Source organism: Hyperoodon ampullatus (assembly GCF_949752795.1).
Source record: "Hyperoodon ampullatus genome assembly, chromosome: 12".
Taxonomy (NCBI): domain Eukaryota; kingdom Metazoa; phylum Chordata; class Mammalia; order Artiodactyla; family Ziphiidae; genus Hyperoodon; species Hyperoodon ampullatus.
The window spans coordinates 46,041,244-46,058,283 of NC_136925.1; the positions used below are offsets into that span (position 1 = coordinate 46,041,244).

General features: G+C 38.1%; 1 protein-coding gene across 1 annotated transcript in view; it reads left to right on the forward strand.

Annotated features, from left to right (window-relative positions):
- Positions 1-227: 227 nt before the first annotated feature.
- The window catches only part of DSE (dermatan sulfate epimerase), a gene marked incomplete at its 5' end in the record, with an annotated part of 36,930 nt that continues 20,117 nt past the window's right edge, over positions 228-17,040 (forward strand). The window contains one exon of the mRNA XM_079716337.1: positions 228-658. Coding sequence (XP_079572463.1) covers positions 243-658 — 416 coding nt within the window. The remainder of the gene's footprint in view (positions 659-17,040) is intronic.

A 17,040-nucleotide genomic window follows, 5' to 3' on the forward strand; every position in this document is an offset into this window, starting at 1 on the left:
ATTAATGAGTTAATTAAATGATTAGGTTTTAGTTTCTTCCCAGATCAAATTTTTGCTGTATTTTTGAAAAGTCTAAAAATTCATAAGCTTAATTTTCATAGTAAGCAAGGTCGCTACCTACCACGTATTTCCTGCTTCACCATGGTCCCCTGGTTGACATATCCTCCTCTTCTCTTTTCCGTCCTGTAGGATCTTTCGAAGATGGTTTGGCTGCCTTGGAGATTTGGAGATCTGAGGCCACGATGAGGACTCACACACGGGGGGCTCCCAGTGTGTTTTTCATATATTTGTTTTGCTTTGTGTCAGCCTACGTCACCGACGAGAACCCAGAAGTCATGATTCCCTTTACGAATGCTAACTACGACAGCCATCCAATGCTGTACTTCTCCAGGGCGGAGGTGGCCAAGCTCCAGCTCAGAGCTGCCAGCTCCCACGAGCACATTGCCGCCCGGCTCACTGAGGCCGTGCACATCATGCTGTCCAGCCCCTTGGAGTACCTCCCTCCCTGGGATCCCAAGGAGTACAGCGCCCGCTGGAATGAAATTTATGGCAACAACTTGGGGGCCTTGGCCATGTTCTGCGTGCTGTATCCTGAGAACATTGAAGCCCGAGATATGGCCAAAGACTACATGGAGAGGATGGCAGCTCAGCCTAGTTGGTAGATTTTTGTCTTTTTCTTCTTACTGTATTAAACTCTGCAATTTAAAAAAATGAATTCATAGTCAAATGAAATCTCAGAGGCCAGATTTTCACATACTTGTGTGTGTGCGTGAGTGAAGGGGATAGGATACTTGTTATTTGTGTTGTTAGTGGCTTATGAATGGTCCCTAGTTTCAAAAGACCTAGTAACTTCCATGTTTAAAGTTAGAAGAAAAATATTTAGGTAGAACCTAACCAAAGAAAAAATAATTTGCTGCATTGAGTAAATAGTATCATCTTGATTGTTGAGATTTCCTTCCCCCTTGTTTAACAGCCTTGTATTACCATCATCAGGCCTTAGGTTCTGATTGACCCCCAAGTGGTTAAAACCTTTTGCCAGCAAGAGATTTCCGCCAATTAAGATTTCTTTGCATTTTAGGACAATTAGGAGCTAAAAGTAAATGTGATAGGATTAACTGACAATTTATAAATAAGATCTTATCCAGTAACCAGCAAATTGCCCAAACCTGTAAGAAAACCAATGTTGTGGTATAATTATGTGAGGAATTCTAATTATGTAATAATTTACTTTCAGAAGTTCAAGATTTGAGAACAAACTTCCTGTCTCTTCTTGATTAGCTTAAATTTATTTTATTTGTGTATAATTAATGTGTCTACCTGCTTCCAAAAGGTATGGGATGAATTAATTAAACTAGGGATTCTGCGGGTATTCTTATTTAAACTGTGTTTTAATACACATGGTCCAATTACACTAAAAAAAATTACAAACTGTATGAAATATCCTTTTAAAATTACGTAGGCTGATACTTGTCATAGGGTTGGAGAGAACTCATTTTTAAATGCTTAGAAAAATCAGTGATGCATTTAATGTTGTGAAGAGTTACATCTCAGATATCATAAGGGTGAATAATGGTAGCTTGCAAGCTTCCTGAATTCTGCCAGTATGGTAAGTAAATTTAATACTTCCTAAATTTCTGCCAATATGGTAAAGAATGTTGTTTGCTTATAGAATTTGAAGGAGTTTCTGGAGTTTCTAAATGAAAAAGATTATGGAAGAGTTGACATTAAATCCATATCAGAGCTTATTTTTTTAAGGCTTGTTATGAGGTATGTATAATCATTTTGAAGCTTACAATGTTTTAGGTTGGAAAGATCCTTTTTATTTGATTTGTTTCAAAGCTGAGCCGTGTATGCCATAGTTTCAGTTCTTGACTAACCTCATTCTACTACTGACACCAAGAAGGAAAATAAAGATGGATGAAAATTGGATATTTGACTTATAAGTTTCTATTATCAAGTGTTACAATTACTCACTTGACATTGTACAGTTAGTTAAAAAGTGGCAACCATATTTACTTTAGGGGAAAAAAACCTTTGTTGTCTATAAGGGTACTTTTAAAGTCCTTTTTGTTTTAGATAGGTAAGTGAAATTTGACAGATTAAGATGCAGATGAAAATGTTCCAGAGAGCCGTCTGTTTCACTTCATGAAAGAGTAGCTAACTGCGAAGTACTGCTTTTTAATGGAGATTTTTTTTTAGTACAAATACAGTCACATTAAGAGAATTCACAAGACCAGTGCAATTGTATTATGATGTTATAAAACATTCAGGCATATAAATACCAACTTAAAGGAATGCTGTCATTAGAGAGGATTAGACTCCTATGATAAAAGGAGGAAAACAAATAAAAATAAACATTTTTGTAGTTTCTGCAAGTTCAGAATTACTGGTTGTGGAGTTGTGTAGGAATTTATTAGAGGACTAGTACCTTGTTCATGGCAGTATTGATAAAAATAGGTATACCTCTGTGCCGTTATCCAGTAACCCAAAAGCCAGTCTGTGATTTAATAGAGCTGAACAGTTGACTTCTTTCCCTAGACCTCTTAGAAGATGAAGGTCAGAAATTGAGAATTTACCTTTACATCTGGTTTCTAGTTCCAGAAGTGATCCTAGCATAAAAAGTCGAGCTACTGGAACATTTTGTCTTGGCAAGTACTGTTACTAGGTTGTACTTTTAAATGATTTTATGGAAATTTTAACTTTTTAAGAGCAACCACACCCAACCCCTAGACCCTTAACTTTTTATTAAATTGTAGTTGAATATAATCAATCACTTTTTGACAACTTAAAACACTGCTAAATGTATTGGTAGTTCAACTGTTCCTATTTAAATCAACTAAATCATATGTCCCCACTGTACCCAGAGAAGTGTATTGTGGTCGTCATCGTCTTAGGACATAGTTCACCTATATTTGGTTTCAGAGGAAAATAAAAGACTGACTCTTATTTATAAAGATGCAGACCTACTAGAGAATGGACTTGAGGACACGGAGAGGGGGAAGTGTAAGCTGGGACAAAATAAGAGAGTGGCATGGACATATATACACTACCAAATGTAAAATAGGTAGCTAGTGGGAAGCAGCCGCATAGCACAGGGAGATCAGCTCGGTGCTTTGTGACCACCTAGAGGGGTGGGATAGGGAGGGTGGGTGGGAGGGAGGGAGATGCAAGAGGGAAGAGATATGGGGACATATGTATATGTATAACTGGTTCACTTTGTTATAAAGCAGAAACTGACACACTGTTGTAAAGCAACTATACTCTAATAAAGATGTTTAAAAAAAAGCTAGTATGTATAAAATAAATAATCAGCAAGGATATATTGTACAGTGCAGTGAAATATAGCCATTATTTTGTAATTTAAAAAAGAGATCAATAATTAATATTGATTAATTAATCAATCAATTAATTTGATTAATTAATTAATTTTAAAAGCTTCCTACAATGGCTTCATCAGACTTAATACATTTGCCATATTCTGTGAGGATCCTTTCTACTCCTTTGAAAACCAGTGACTAAATTGTGTCCACTCACTTATTCAATTAACAAACATTTATTGAGCATCTGTTGTATGTCATGTACCATGCTAGGTGCTGGGGATTCAGTGATGAAAAAAATAGCCCAGTAAGTTTAAAAATTTGCACCTAGGGTAAGGGCTGCAAACATTGGGTATTTGAAACCTAAGCTAGGACTATATTCTCTGCTCAGAATTAAGTGTAAGGATCACTTAATAGTAGGGGTTCATTAGTTTTTTGTTTTTCAATTAAGCAGAATTCAAGACTATCTGGATTTTTAAATTAATTTATTTATCTTTAAATTTAAAAAAATTTTAAGTAATTTTTATTGGAGTATCTTATTAGTTTTTATTCATGACTTAAAGATTTGAGGATTAAATGAGATAATGTAAAGTATTTAGCACAGTTCCTATCAAATAGTAAGCCTTCAATAAATAAGAATAATGATAATTATTGTTACTGATATTTGCTTTGTACTTAGATCCTGTTTAGTTTATAATTTGGTGTATGTAGGCTATAAGGAAATAGTATTTGTTTGGGACTTATTTGGAGATTTTACTTATCTTTGTCCAAATTGCTCTCAAAACTAGAACATCTGTTTAACTCATAACATATTCCTTTTGGCTTTATTCCATTAAAACTTTCAGCGATGCTCCCCTGGGCCCTTTTTTTGGCATATAAGAATCTGATGGTAACACCAATCATGATGGCTTAGGGGAAAGTAACAGTGATGTGTCTTTTGTCTGGTATTCAAAAGAAGTACATCTGAGATATACATGCATACAGATTTATTCATGTGATTCATTTCATTTGAGTATTTTGGGGGTTTTTTGGGGTTTTTTTCTTTTAATTTTTATTGGAGTATAGTTATTTACAATGTTGTGTTAGTTTCAGGTGTACAGCAAAGTGAATCAGTTGTACATATACCATTTGAGTAGTTTGTAAATAAAGAGCTAAAAGGTCACACCTGTAGATTCACTTATTTAAGAGTCTAGGGCCATTGGAAAAATTAAATGGAAAATATTATCTAATGATATACTGATCTTATGTGTTCATCTGATATAATGTACTACAAAGTAGAAAGGGAATCTCATAGATTGATAATGATGATGGTGATTGAAAAATAACAACATGCAAAATTTTCTTCTTTTGACATTATAATTCTGTGTGTCAGCGAGTACCCAGATGATTGGGCACCACAGAAAGATGAGACATGTCTACATACTGTATCTGCTTTTGCGGAGATGCCCATATTCTCTCTCAGAAGCTCTCTCCTTTGTTCTTCTGCCTTCTGTTAATGTCATGCATTCTTCATAACATCCTTCATAACAGTAAAAGTAACAGAGTAATTTAATTGTTCTTAACTTAGTTCTAAAAATCAAATTTAAAAAGATGTTATTTTAACCTATATATAAAATGGCAAATTATTTTCAGCATCACCAATAATGTCTCTGACCTTTGAATTAAGTCCCCTATAGATCTCATCTTCCAGATGAAAGCTAGGATTTGGGTTATAGTTGGCTCTGTGTTATATAAAAGTGTGATTAGAACTTAATCAGGCAACTTCTTTAAGAAAGCTTAATGAGCTGAGGTCATAAATCTAGAACTGGTAACAACAGAAAATGCATTTTATTACACTTAAAGTCACTTCATTTTTTTAATACAGTATCACCTAGTCACCAGAGCAAGTTCTGTGTATGTCAGTTGGCACATGGGGGTATTCTCATTTATAAATAGTTGCTTTCTGCATTCAGTCCTTACATAATTAAAAAGAGAACATTATTGGATTCCAAATAACTAAAAATTCTCCATCAGCTTTTTTTCCCCAAAAGCTTAAACTTTAAGGTGGGAAAATAATAAAAACGGTTCTTAGTCAAGATTTAAGAGATTTCCAAAAAGTCAAATTTTTGGAGTTTTTGGAGTCAGCAGACATTGCTCTACTTTCCTAAAATTTTCATACGTGTGTATATTTTTATTTACTTATTTTTACTTTTTTCTACTATACCTTTTTCCCTAAAGATTAAGGAAACAAAAAACAATATTCAAATAAGAAATATCTGAGAAAGAAAGGAGGAAAGAAAAAGATAAGGGACATCAGCTGGAGTAGCAATGAGACAGTTACTGAAATGCATCTTATGTCCCGTGGGTGAGTGGGCCACATGTGGGCCCTGAATTTTTTTAACAGCAAAGAAAGTAGGCTCAATTACTTCAAAGTATAGAGTGTCCATGGGATTAAAAGTAGATCATCTTCTCTACAGAACTACTACTCTTGACCCAAGGACCAGAAAGAAATTTCTCCTGGGGTTTTCATGAGGAACCTGCACAATAGTTTCATGAACATCCTTCCAATGCATGTGTGATGAATTGCACAGTGCTGGCTTTTTTATGTTAGACTAGACTGAGGGCAGGACCGGGTCTGTTTTGCTCATGCATATATCCCTCAGCACTTAACACAGTATCAGGTAGATTTCTGCCCAATGAATGAATGCTCTAGCATCCCTGGAGATGCTCCAAACTGAAATTCACTAAAACCAGGGTGGAGGTAGAAGGGATGGACATACGGTTTAGTCCCAGGCCACTTTTTTTCCTAGTCTAGCTTAGTCCTTCAGTAGAATTTGAATATGCAGAAAAATGAAATGGCCATGTATCTATCAGGCAGCCTCTTTATACACTGTGTATCTCAGCTGAGCTCATGATCGATGGGTTCTATGAGCTTGGGTATTATACTGCTCTGCCTGTTCTTACAGTGATCTTCTATATAGCTAAAAACAAACATAAAAAACTCACTCAAATGATTACTGGAAAACACTACACACCTGAATCACTTAAGATAAAGGAAAGTTGACCATATCTCACTTACTATGGAGAGATGAATGGCAAACATTCAACATTGAACAGTGATTGTAACAGAAAAGATGTGTTGTTCAACCTCTGTTGACAGCACATAGTTATCCAACGTGCATTTCTGAGCAGTGGGCTTTTCAAGGCTTTTGTCTAAACATTGTAAAGCCTGGGGAAGGGGCCTAGCATAGCAGTCCTTGGAGGCAGAGGTGCACTTTCCTCTTGACTCTGCTATTATATTAGGCTTTAGCAGGGTTTTTTTAACCTCTGTAAACCTCATTTTCTTTATCTTTAAAATGTGGATGATTCTTCCCATGCAAATAAGTTGTTCCAAGGATTAAATGAGATAATGCATGTAAAGCTCTTAGCATTATGTTCCTGACACATAGTTTTACTAAAATGTTTATTTTTATTACACAGAAATAGGTATGACCACGTAGCTTTATTCTTAAGTTTCTTGACATACAGGACTCCATTTTACCTACTCTCACTCTGGAGTTGTGTTTTTGAGAAGTACTCATTTTGCATCATTCTTTTCCCTTTCTTTATAGTATTTTTGCTTACTTATCATCAGAAAATAAACCACAGAGGAAAGAAATTACTTCACGCTTGTGTTGGTGCCAGTCAGCTACAGGAATTCAGAACTGGTGAGGGAAACAAAGTTGAACTTTTGGACAGAGAAGTAGTTATAATTTTATTCGCAACAGACCTTGTATTAATTCCCTTGCCTGTGGATTGCAAAATTTTGGAAATTGACACGTGAGGGCCCATTTGCAAAGTAAAATATTAAAAAAACAATAAAGTAAGGGGAAAAAAGGAGAAAGAAAAGCCCCTGGCAGATCGAAATGAACCAATCAGTTTCATTCCTGTACGTTCCAAGATGAAGAGTGCGCCCGTCTTTCTCAGCGTGGCGTGCTGGGCTCCAAATGCAGTTCCCTACAGCTGCTTCACAGGCTTCTTATTTCTCTAAATTGCATGTTAAGGCTGGGAATCAAAGTGGGGGAGGATGTAGCTGGGCCCCAACATGTGGAGCCACAGCACCGGGAGCAAAAAGATCAGGTTTTCCTCTCCTGACCTTACAGTGGTGAAGACCGGGAGGCGTAGCCCAGAGTGCACCCGGAATCCATTGATTCAAGGAAGCAAATCCAGTGGCCCCGTGAAACAAATGCAGGCTCTCAGAAAACCCAGCCCCCAGTTCCCCTGGCTTGTTCTCCTTCGTGCTTTCTCTTCCTTCTGCCCTTCCCCCTCCTCTTTCTGCCTCTTTTTCTCTCTGTTCCTTTCATTCTGTGATCTGAAGAACGTTACTGCTTTTACCCTGCTGCAGATGCTTGGAAACAGAAGGCTGAAACTGATAACAACAAGGCTTTTTATGATGTTCAGATTCTTTAATATTTACAGAAACATATGTGTTAGGAACCTGGCTGTTGGGAATTTCCTTCTTTTACACCATTTAATAAGCAGGTTGTTGCCAGCATCGTTGCAGATGAAGACACTGGGCAAGGACTGGTGTCAGGAGACAGCAGGTGAGGAATTGCTTAGGGAGAGGCCAGGTCAGGTGTGTGGGTTAGCTGAGCATCTCAGTGCAGGTTTTCATACACACCAAGCAAACTCCTCTCCATCTATTTCAAATTGAGTGAGGATAAAACGGTTTTAATAACGCTTCTTTCTAACAACAAATGTGAGACTGTTTAGAACACCTCTAGACATACACAGCTGGAAGGAAATGCAACGTTAGTTTTCTTGTGGGATCTGTTTGTTGTTTGAGTCTAACACGCAGCACTGGTGCAGCCCTCAGCTGTCTCCTTGATGAGCAACGCTCTCTCCTATCCTGCTCCTCTAGTGTCACTTGTTGCCTTTTTACTAAAACGTGCAACGTGGGCTTGCAGAGTTGCCCGAGGGAGCTCTGCTTAAGGCCAGAGGCATCCTCGTCCCCCTTCTGATGGGATTCTAAGCCTGTGCCCCTCACCCCACGTATACCACAAAGATGCGAATGTAGTGAGTTCCACACCGACTTTACAGTCTGGCTCTTACATATTACTCAGCCGTAAAAAGGGACGAAATTGAGTCATTTGTTGATACGTGGTTGGATCTAGAGACTGTCATACAGAGTGAAGTAAGTCAGAAAGAGAAAAATAAATATCGTATATTAACACATGGATGTGGAACCTAGAAAAATGGTACAGATCAACCGGTCTGCAGGGCAGAAGTTGAGACACAGATGTAGAGAACAAACGTATGGACACCACGGGGGAAAGCCGCTGGGGGTGGGGGTGGGGGTGTGATGAATTGGGCGATTGGGATTCACATGTATACACTGATGTGTATAAAATGGATGACTAATAAGAACCTGCAGTATAAAAAAATAAATAAAATTCAAAAGTTCAAAAAAAAAAAACTTGCTAAGCATGTTGTTTAAATTTTGTGCCTTCCTTGCCCTGTATCTTGAGGGAAGATGTTAGTTAGCAAGTGCTGCATATATATCTGTATTCTATTCCAATAATGCTTTATAATTGTTTTTTAAAAGTTGCCTTTGTCTGTTAAGTGAGATACATGTTTAGTTCTAATACCACTAAAGACGTAGGGCCTTGCTGACATTAAGTTCTTACTAATGCTATATAGAGATATATATATAACTACTGGAGAATAGTAGTGACATGAGTATGTCCGTGGAGTCTCTTGTAAAGCTGCGTAGTTCTTTTTACCTTAGTTATCTTCAGAATGGCATTTTACTTCTTCATTTCCTTCTGCTGTATCCATCAAGAGAACATGTTTTAGCCACGTTTAACACAGTCTCTCTCATCCATCCTTCCTTTTCCTTTCCAGTGTCAACATGCTGGCTTAGGACAGCAGGAGGAACCATAGTCAGGGGCCAGATGATTGTGTTTCCCACATAAGCCTGTGTTTAGAAGCTTTGTGTGTGGATGGCTTGGAGGAGAGGAATCAGGACGAGGGGAACTAGGTGGAAGCTTATATTAGTCTAGGGGGGAAATGAAGACCACAGTTAAGTCAGGGAGAGTGGGGAAAAGAAGGAATGAATATGAGACATTTAGGGCAGGACTTCCCTGGCGGTCCAGTGGTTAAGACTCCATGCTTCCACTGCAGGGGCCACGGGTTCGATCCCTGGTCGGGGAACTAAGATCCCTCATGGCGCATGGTACGGCCAAAAAATTAAAAAAAAAAAAAAAAGAGAGAGAGAGAGAGATGTAGGACAGAGAATATACAAAGAGATTGATAGGATATGGGACACTTTTTCAAAGTATGGTTCTTTCACCAGAATCATATATGTATTCTTAAAAACACAGATTCCTGGGCCTGGCCCAGACTCAGTGAATCACGATCATTTGGAGTAGACCAAAGAACAAGTCCCCCATGTGATCTGAGGCATGCTAAAAATTAAATAGAGAAGGGTTTTATGAAGCATGGGACTTGGTTTTTGTCTAGGCATTGTGCTAGGTGTTGGGATATAAAAATTTGAGGGCAAGTTAATACATCTTGCCTAGAGTTGTTGATCTATGGAAAATATGAACTAATAGACTATATTAATGCAGATGATAAAGGCTGTGATTGAGAAAGTATAGTGTGTAATGGGAAAACAGAGAGGTACTTCAGGATGCCCAACATTGGAGCACTGGGAAGGCTTTCCTCCTGGGGCCTGAAGGACAAATAGGAATCAGCCAAGTGAAGGGGAAAGAGAGCATGTTTGATTGTTCCAAGCAGAAATAACTGACGTTCAGAGGCCGTGACAGAAGGAAGCAGAATGCTTTTGAGGAACTGAAAATTTAATGTAGGGAGGAGACAGGCAAGCATTGAGGCTTTGAGTAGAGAGCCAGATGCTGCAAGGCCTTGTCCACCATGTGAAGGAGTTTGGACTTTTTCTTACAAGAACTATGAGGCCATTGAAGGGTTTTAACGGGGCAGCAACATGGTCAGATTTGTGTGTGTGTGTGTGTGTGTGTGTGTGTGTGTTTAACTTTTTCATTCTAAAATAAACGTAGAGCACCATACGAACAAACGTGTGGCTTAGTAAAGTATTTTAAAGCAAACGCCCTGGTAACCACAGCACAGCTCCAGAAATAGAACGTTGCCAGCCACCCTGGGAAGCCCCTCACAAGCCTCATCCCAATCACAGCTCCCTCTGTCCCTACAAAGACTACCCTGACTTCTAGGGTCATCGGTCACGTCCTTGTGTTTCTTTATAGTTCATTCAAGTGTGCATCCCTAGGCACAAGTTTAGTCTTGCTCATTTTTTAAATGTTTTTTACATCTTTTTTATCTGCAGTTTCCCCTCCATCCCTTTATTTTTGTTACAATTTATCTGTGGAAGAATCTGGGCCCTTTGACCTGCTCAGCTTCCCACAGTCTGAATGTTGTTGATTGCAGGCTCAAGATGCAGCTCAGTGAGTTCCTCCACCCTTGGCATTTCCTACGAACTGACAGCTGGGTGCTGAGGCTTGCTCCAGCTCAGTTTTGATCACTTTGACACAAGCATAGGTGGTGGCTGTTCTCTCATCGGGAGACGCAAAGTGGCTGCTCGTTTCTCCATGTGACAGATTTGTGTTTTAGGAAGAATCTCTGGTCATATGTGAAGAGTAGATTGCAGAGGTCAAACCAGGAAGACCAGTTAGGCCTTTTGTGTTTTTCCAGATGACAGCCTGGAATAGAGGCTCTGAGAATGCAAAGAAATGATGGATTCCAGAAAGTTTTAAGGATTAGCATGTATTGGGTTGGCCAAAAAGTTTGTTCGGGTTTTTCCATAAGATCTTACAGAAAACACCCAAATGAACTTTTTGGCTGACCCAATATAAGACTTGACAATGATATTTGAGGACAAGGAGGACTAAGAACTTTCTTTTATGGGATGCTGAGAGGCATGGGACCTTTCAATGAGATCGCAACACTTGGAACTCTTGGAGAGTACTAATAAGGGTTTGGTTTGGGATCGACTGAGTTTGAAGTGCCTGTGGACCCAAGAGGAGATGTTGAGTTCATGTCTCTCCAGCATTATTTTTAGCTACCTCCTGTTTGCTAGAAGTGTACTGTGACTTTAAAAAATGTCATCACCAGGAAAAAAAAAATTTATCCAATATAAAATATGCTTTCAAGTATAACAGACATAGTTTCTGTGGATGATAGGAAAATGTAGAAGGAAAGTTCAAAGAAGGTCAGATTTAGGGCTTCCCTGGTGGCGCAGTGGTTGAGAATCCGCCTGCCGATGCAGGGGACATGGGTTCATGCCCCGGTCTGGGAGGATCCCACATGCCGCAGAGCGGCTGGGCCCGTGAGCCATGGCCACTGAGCCTGCGCGTCCGGAGCCTGTGCTCCGCAACCGGAGAGGCCACAACAGTGAGAGGCCCGCGTACAGCAAAAAAAAAAAAAAAAAAAAAAAAAAAGTCAGATTTAATTAAAGTAAGCTTATCACAACAAATAAATGAATAACAACAAGAAGAATGAGAAGAAAGGTAAAGTGCTAAAAGAGCCACTTGGGTGTCCTCAATGTGAAGCCAAAATGAAACGTCATGTAGCCATCACTCCAGGAGGAAAGTATCAGCTTGAGAGAATCATGCTATTTCTTCTTAAGTTGGAAAAAAAAGAAGAAAAAAAAAAAAAGATTCTTGATGAGGTGTGGATGGCAATTTGGGTTTGTAACAATTTAATGTGCAATTTTTAGTTCATTTCTGTGATTCAATTACAGGGAATACACTATTCCAAGAAAAGAAAATCTAAGGAAAGGGAGAGTTAAGAATAAATCCACACATATTGCTAAAATTTTGTGTTAACTTTAATATCTTTCTGCCCTAAACTTTGGACCATAATTTTGAAAAACCATATGGAGCTTACTATTTTACCTTCTTTGGAGAACCTGTTGACATGGCAAAGATTTTACACTATTACTAAAGCCAGTTTGAATCTTTTACTCTTTGCTTTTCTATCATAGCCTGTCACTTGGTTAAAGAAGATGTGATTACATTCAACCTTTGGGGTGGGGTCAGCTTTTATTTTCCACATGACAGATAACTCTAGATCTAAAACTTGGGGAAGTATTTAATGCCCATGGCATGTTGAAGATGGTTCACAAGTTTGGCTCATAGTTTAATCTAAATTTACTTTATCCATTAATTCTATTTTACGGCAAATAGCACATCCTCCAGATTTTTTATGATTCACAAAGAAAACTCCTAAACTGACTTCTTCCACTTTGTTGCCAAATTAAGAAGTACTCTTTAAAACTGTGTCCCCAGGACATGAAATAAAATAAACATTATTGGTACAAGGTGCTGTTCATAGGAATTATTTCATTACCTCTCTTGAAAATAAATGACTTCAAAGCCAAACAAACGTTTTGGGGGATGAGAAATGTTTTCTTGTTCTTTTTCTACACAGTGACAACTTACTTTTCGTACTTGAATTGACTGTGTGGACCCATTTGGTGTTTCACATCTGCCTCTGTCATACACTGTCTACTGGCCTCTTTGAACATTTTGAACTTCTCTGGTGGTCTGGGTCCCTTCCTAATGAACTCATGATAGATTTTCCCTCATGGATGGCTCCAGATCCTCTGCTGGAAAGTGTTTGGGGCAACCCAGTCTCAACCTAGCTCCACGCACTGAAGCAGGCCCTGGGCCTGGGTCCTCTCTGCCTACAGGATGCATCTGATGGGCTGCTTGTTTGATGGCACATTTACACTCTAAGACAGTGGCTTTCAAACCTTTTATGACTGTGACCCACAGTAAGAAATAACGTTTACATCCCCATGTACACATAACTTTAACTCTACATATGTAAATATATAAGTGGAAGTTGTGTGAATCAGCCCTTGCATTTAAGTTATGCTTTGCACTCTGCTATTTCCTATTCCATGCCATTAAATTCCACTAAAAATATGCTGGTCACAACCCCTTATATTCATTCCACAATCTGTTAATAGCTTGTTATTTATAATTTGGAAACTCTGCCTAACATTGTGATAAACACATGATTCCTTTTCAGAGAATCCCTTCTTAATATCCCTCTTCTTTAATATCTCCAGTGAGGGGACTGCTTCACTCTTTGAGGTGGCTTCCTTATTCCATAATTCTAGTGTTCAGAGTACTTGTTCCTAAAATATATTAGGAAGCGTCATTTTTTCATTAGGAAACAGTTGTGTCTGTGATTAATGATTACATTTCAGGTTTCCAGGGCTGAGTGGAATAAATTCTGCAGCACATTATTTCCAGTTGGCACCCAGAATAAAATCGAGAACAGTTCAGTCACTGTTTTAAAAAGGCAACTTCAGCAAAACCTTGAAATAGTGTATTGTAAAAGAGAGAAATTCTGATAAAGCATTAAAAAGTGGGAATCTTAGGTAAATATTAACCTTACTGAGGAAACCATAATAGAAAGTAAAATACTGTTTCATGTATCCTAGCACCTTAAGGTCGGCCTTATTTTGGTTTTGGTATCTTCCTAACATCAGGGTGGCAAGATTTAGCAATTTGATTACCGTTTTTGCCATTGTTAAAGTATCCCTCACTTTTTAAACTTACTGTCACAGGTAATTCTTTGCCCTTTTGCATGTGGTGGTGTCAAAATCTTAGAGGATTTCTTTAAAATAAATGGGAGTCACCACGTGTTCAGGCAGCAGCAGGAAGATGGTGCATACAAGATGGCAGTGATGACAAGTCAGATTCTTGAAGGTTGTTGTATTATTCCTAGGGCAGCCGTAACAAAGTAACACAGACTAGGTGGCTTAAAACAAACAGAAGTTGATTCTCTCACAGTTCTGGAGGCTAGAAATCTGCAACCAAGGTGTCAGCAGGGTCTTGGTTCCTTCTGGAGGCTCCAAGGAAAAACTGTCTCATGCCACTCCCCTAGCTTCAGGTGGTTGTAGGCAACTCTTGGCATTCCTTGACTTATAGATGCATCACTCATCTACCTCTCACACGTACCATCCACCACCAACACATACAAACTGCTTGTCCCTCCAGCCTTCCAATATAGATATGTTGTCATTTTAATTGAATGAATATTGTGTTTGCATATTTTAACGAGGCAAAAGCTGTTGACAGCTGAACCGTGTCATATACTATGATTACTTTCAGTTTGTGTGCAACTTTTTGTTTTCTCTAGGATTAATAACAGCCTTTTTGCTTTATTTGCTTAGTTTCCTATACATTTATCACTAATTACCAACCATACTCTCACTCAGTTATGTAAGTCTCTTAATCCATTCAAACAAGATGTTCTTAATAAGACATTCTTAACAATTCATCTTCTTGAAGAGGAACCTGCCAAAGCCTTTGACTGGTTATAATCTAGATCTACGGTATGGCTGTTGACTTACTCTTTTTTTCTCTCATGGAGTGAGTCCCCTCTGCAATATGAATCTCATGTTGTCTTCTTTTTGGTATATATCTTAATTTGGGTGGAGAAATTCTTCACTGGTTTCCAGAGGAAGTATTGATAAGCAGGAAATTTTGAAAACTTGGATGTCTTCTTACATTGTGTATCTATTAAAAATTATTGTATAGTTATTTTTTAATACTGTCTTCTTTTAACCTTTATACTAGAGTTATAAGTGATTTACCCACCACCATTACATATTAGAGTATTCTGCGTTTAAGTGTATATTTACCTTTACCGGTGAGTTTTATACTTTCATATGTTCTCACGTTACTAATTGGCATCCTTTCATTTCAGTTTGAAGAGCTCCCTTTAACATTTCTTCTAAGGCCAGTTAGTGGTGATAAACTTCTTCAGCATATGTTTATCTGGAAAACTCTTTAACTCTCCTTCAATTCTGAGGGACAGTTTTACTTGGTAGATTATTCTTGATTGGCAGTTTTCTTCTTTCAGCACTTTGAGTATATCGTCCCACTTCCTTCTGGTCCCCAAAGTTTCTTCTGAAAAATCTGCTGATAGTATTGTGGGAGTTCCCTTGTACGTAATAAGTTGCTTTTATCTTCTTTTTTTAAAATTTTATTTATTTATAAGTTTATTTATTTATGGCTGTGTTGGGTCTTCATTGCTGTGAGCGGGCTTTCTCTAGTTGCAGTGAGTGGGGGCTACTCTTCGTTGCGGTGCGCGGGCTTCTCATTGCAGTGGCTTCTCTTGTTGTGGAGCACGGGGTCTAGGCATGCAGGCTTCAGTAGTTGCGGTGCACAGGCTCTAGGCATGTGGGCTTCAGTAGTTGTGACACACAGGCTCAGTAGTTGCAGCTAGTGGGCTCTAGACTGCAGGCTCAGTAGTTGTGGCACACGGCCTTCATTGCTCTGCGGCATGTGGGATCTTCCCAGAGCAGGGCTCGAACCCGTGTCCCCTGCATTGGCAGGCAGATTCTTAACCACTGTGCCACCAGGGAAGTCCCTATCTTTCTATTTTTAAGATTCTCTTTAATTTTTGAAAATTTAATAATGTGTCTTGCTGTGGGTTTCTTTAGAGGCATCTTTTTTGATACTCTGGGCTACCTGTATCTGGGGGCCTGTTTCTTTCTCCTCAGGTCAGGAAAGTTTTCAGTCATTATATCTTTGCATAAGCTTCTCTTCCTTCCTCTCTCTTCTTCTTCTGGTACCCCTATAATGTGTATATTGGTCTTCTTATGGTGTCCCATAAGTCCCTTAAGCTATCTTCACTCTTTTTTATTCTTTTTCCTTTTTGCTTTTCTGATTGGATGAATTCCACTGCTCTCTCTTTAAGTTCACTGATCCTTTAAGTTCACTGATCCTTTCTTGCACTTGATCTGCTGTTGAATCCTTCTATTGAATTTAGTTCAATTATTGAATTTTTCAATGCTATGACAATGCAATGCTCAGTACTTTTTAATATTTTCTGTCTCTTTGTTGAAGTTCTCCCTCTGTTCATGCATTGCTCTCCTGACTTTGGTGAGCATCTTTATGACTGTTATTTTGAACTCTCTATCAGATAAATCACTCATCTCCATTTTGTTAAGGTTGATTTCTAGAGATTTATCTTTCTCTTTTGTTTGGAACATATTCTCCTATTTGTTCATTTTATATTGAATCAAATCTGAAACATAATTTCATCTCAATATTTATTTCTGACTTAATTTTAAATATCTGAAATATTTACATGGTTCACAATGTACCATGTCAGAATCATATTACAAATAATGCCACGATTAATAACCTTATGCACATATGGTTTTTTATTTGTGGACATATGTCTTTGGGATAGATTACTATAAGTGGTATTACTGGGTCAAAATATAAAATGTTTATAAAATTTGTTAAATGTTACCAAACTCTACCCCATAGGATTTGTACTACGCTGCACCCCTAACAGCATTTTAAGAGTGTGCCTATTTCTCCACAGCTTTGACTAGAGTATTTGTCATATGTGAGATTTTTACTGATTCTAATGTTAGATCAGTTGTAATTTGATTTAAATTTCTTTTATAATAAGTGGAGATGAGAATTTTGAATGAGGGATGTTTGCCCTTTTTTTTTTTTTTTGTTAACTGTCTTGTTTGTCACTTGCTCATTTTTCCAATGAGATTTTGATCTTTTTCTTAAATTTTATGAGCCTTTGGTATGTTAGGATAAGTCTAACTGTATTCAGGGTATATGATACAAATATTTTTCCCCAGTTTATTCATGTTTACTTGTGGTCTTTTTCTTCCCCCTATGCAAAAGGTTTTGTCTTATTTTTTCTTTTAAGCTTTATATGGCCAAAATGATCAGTCTTTTCT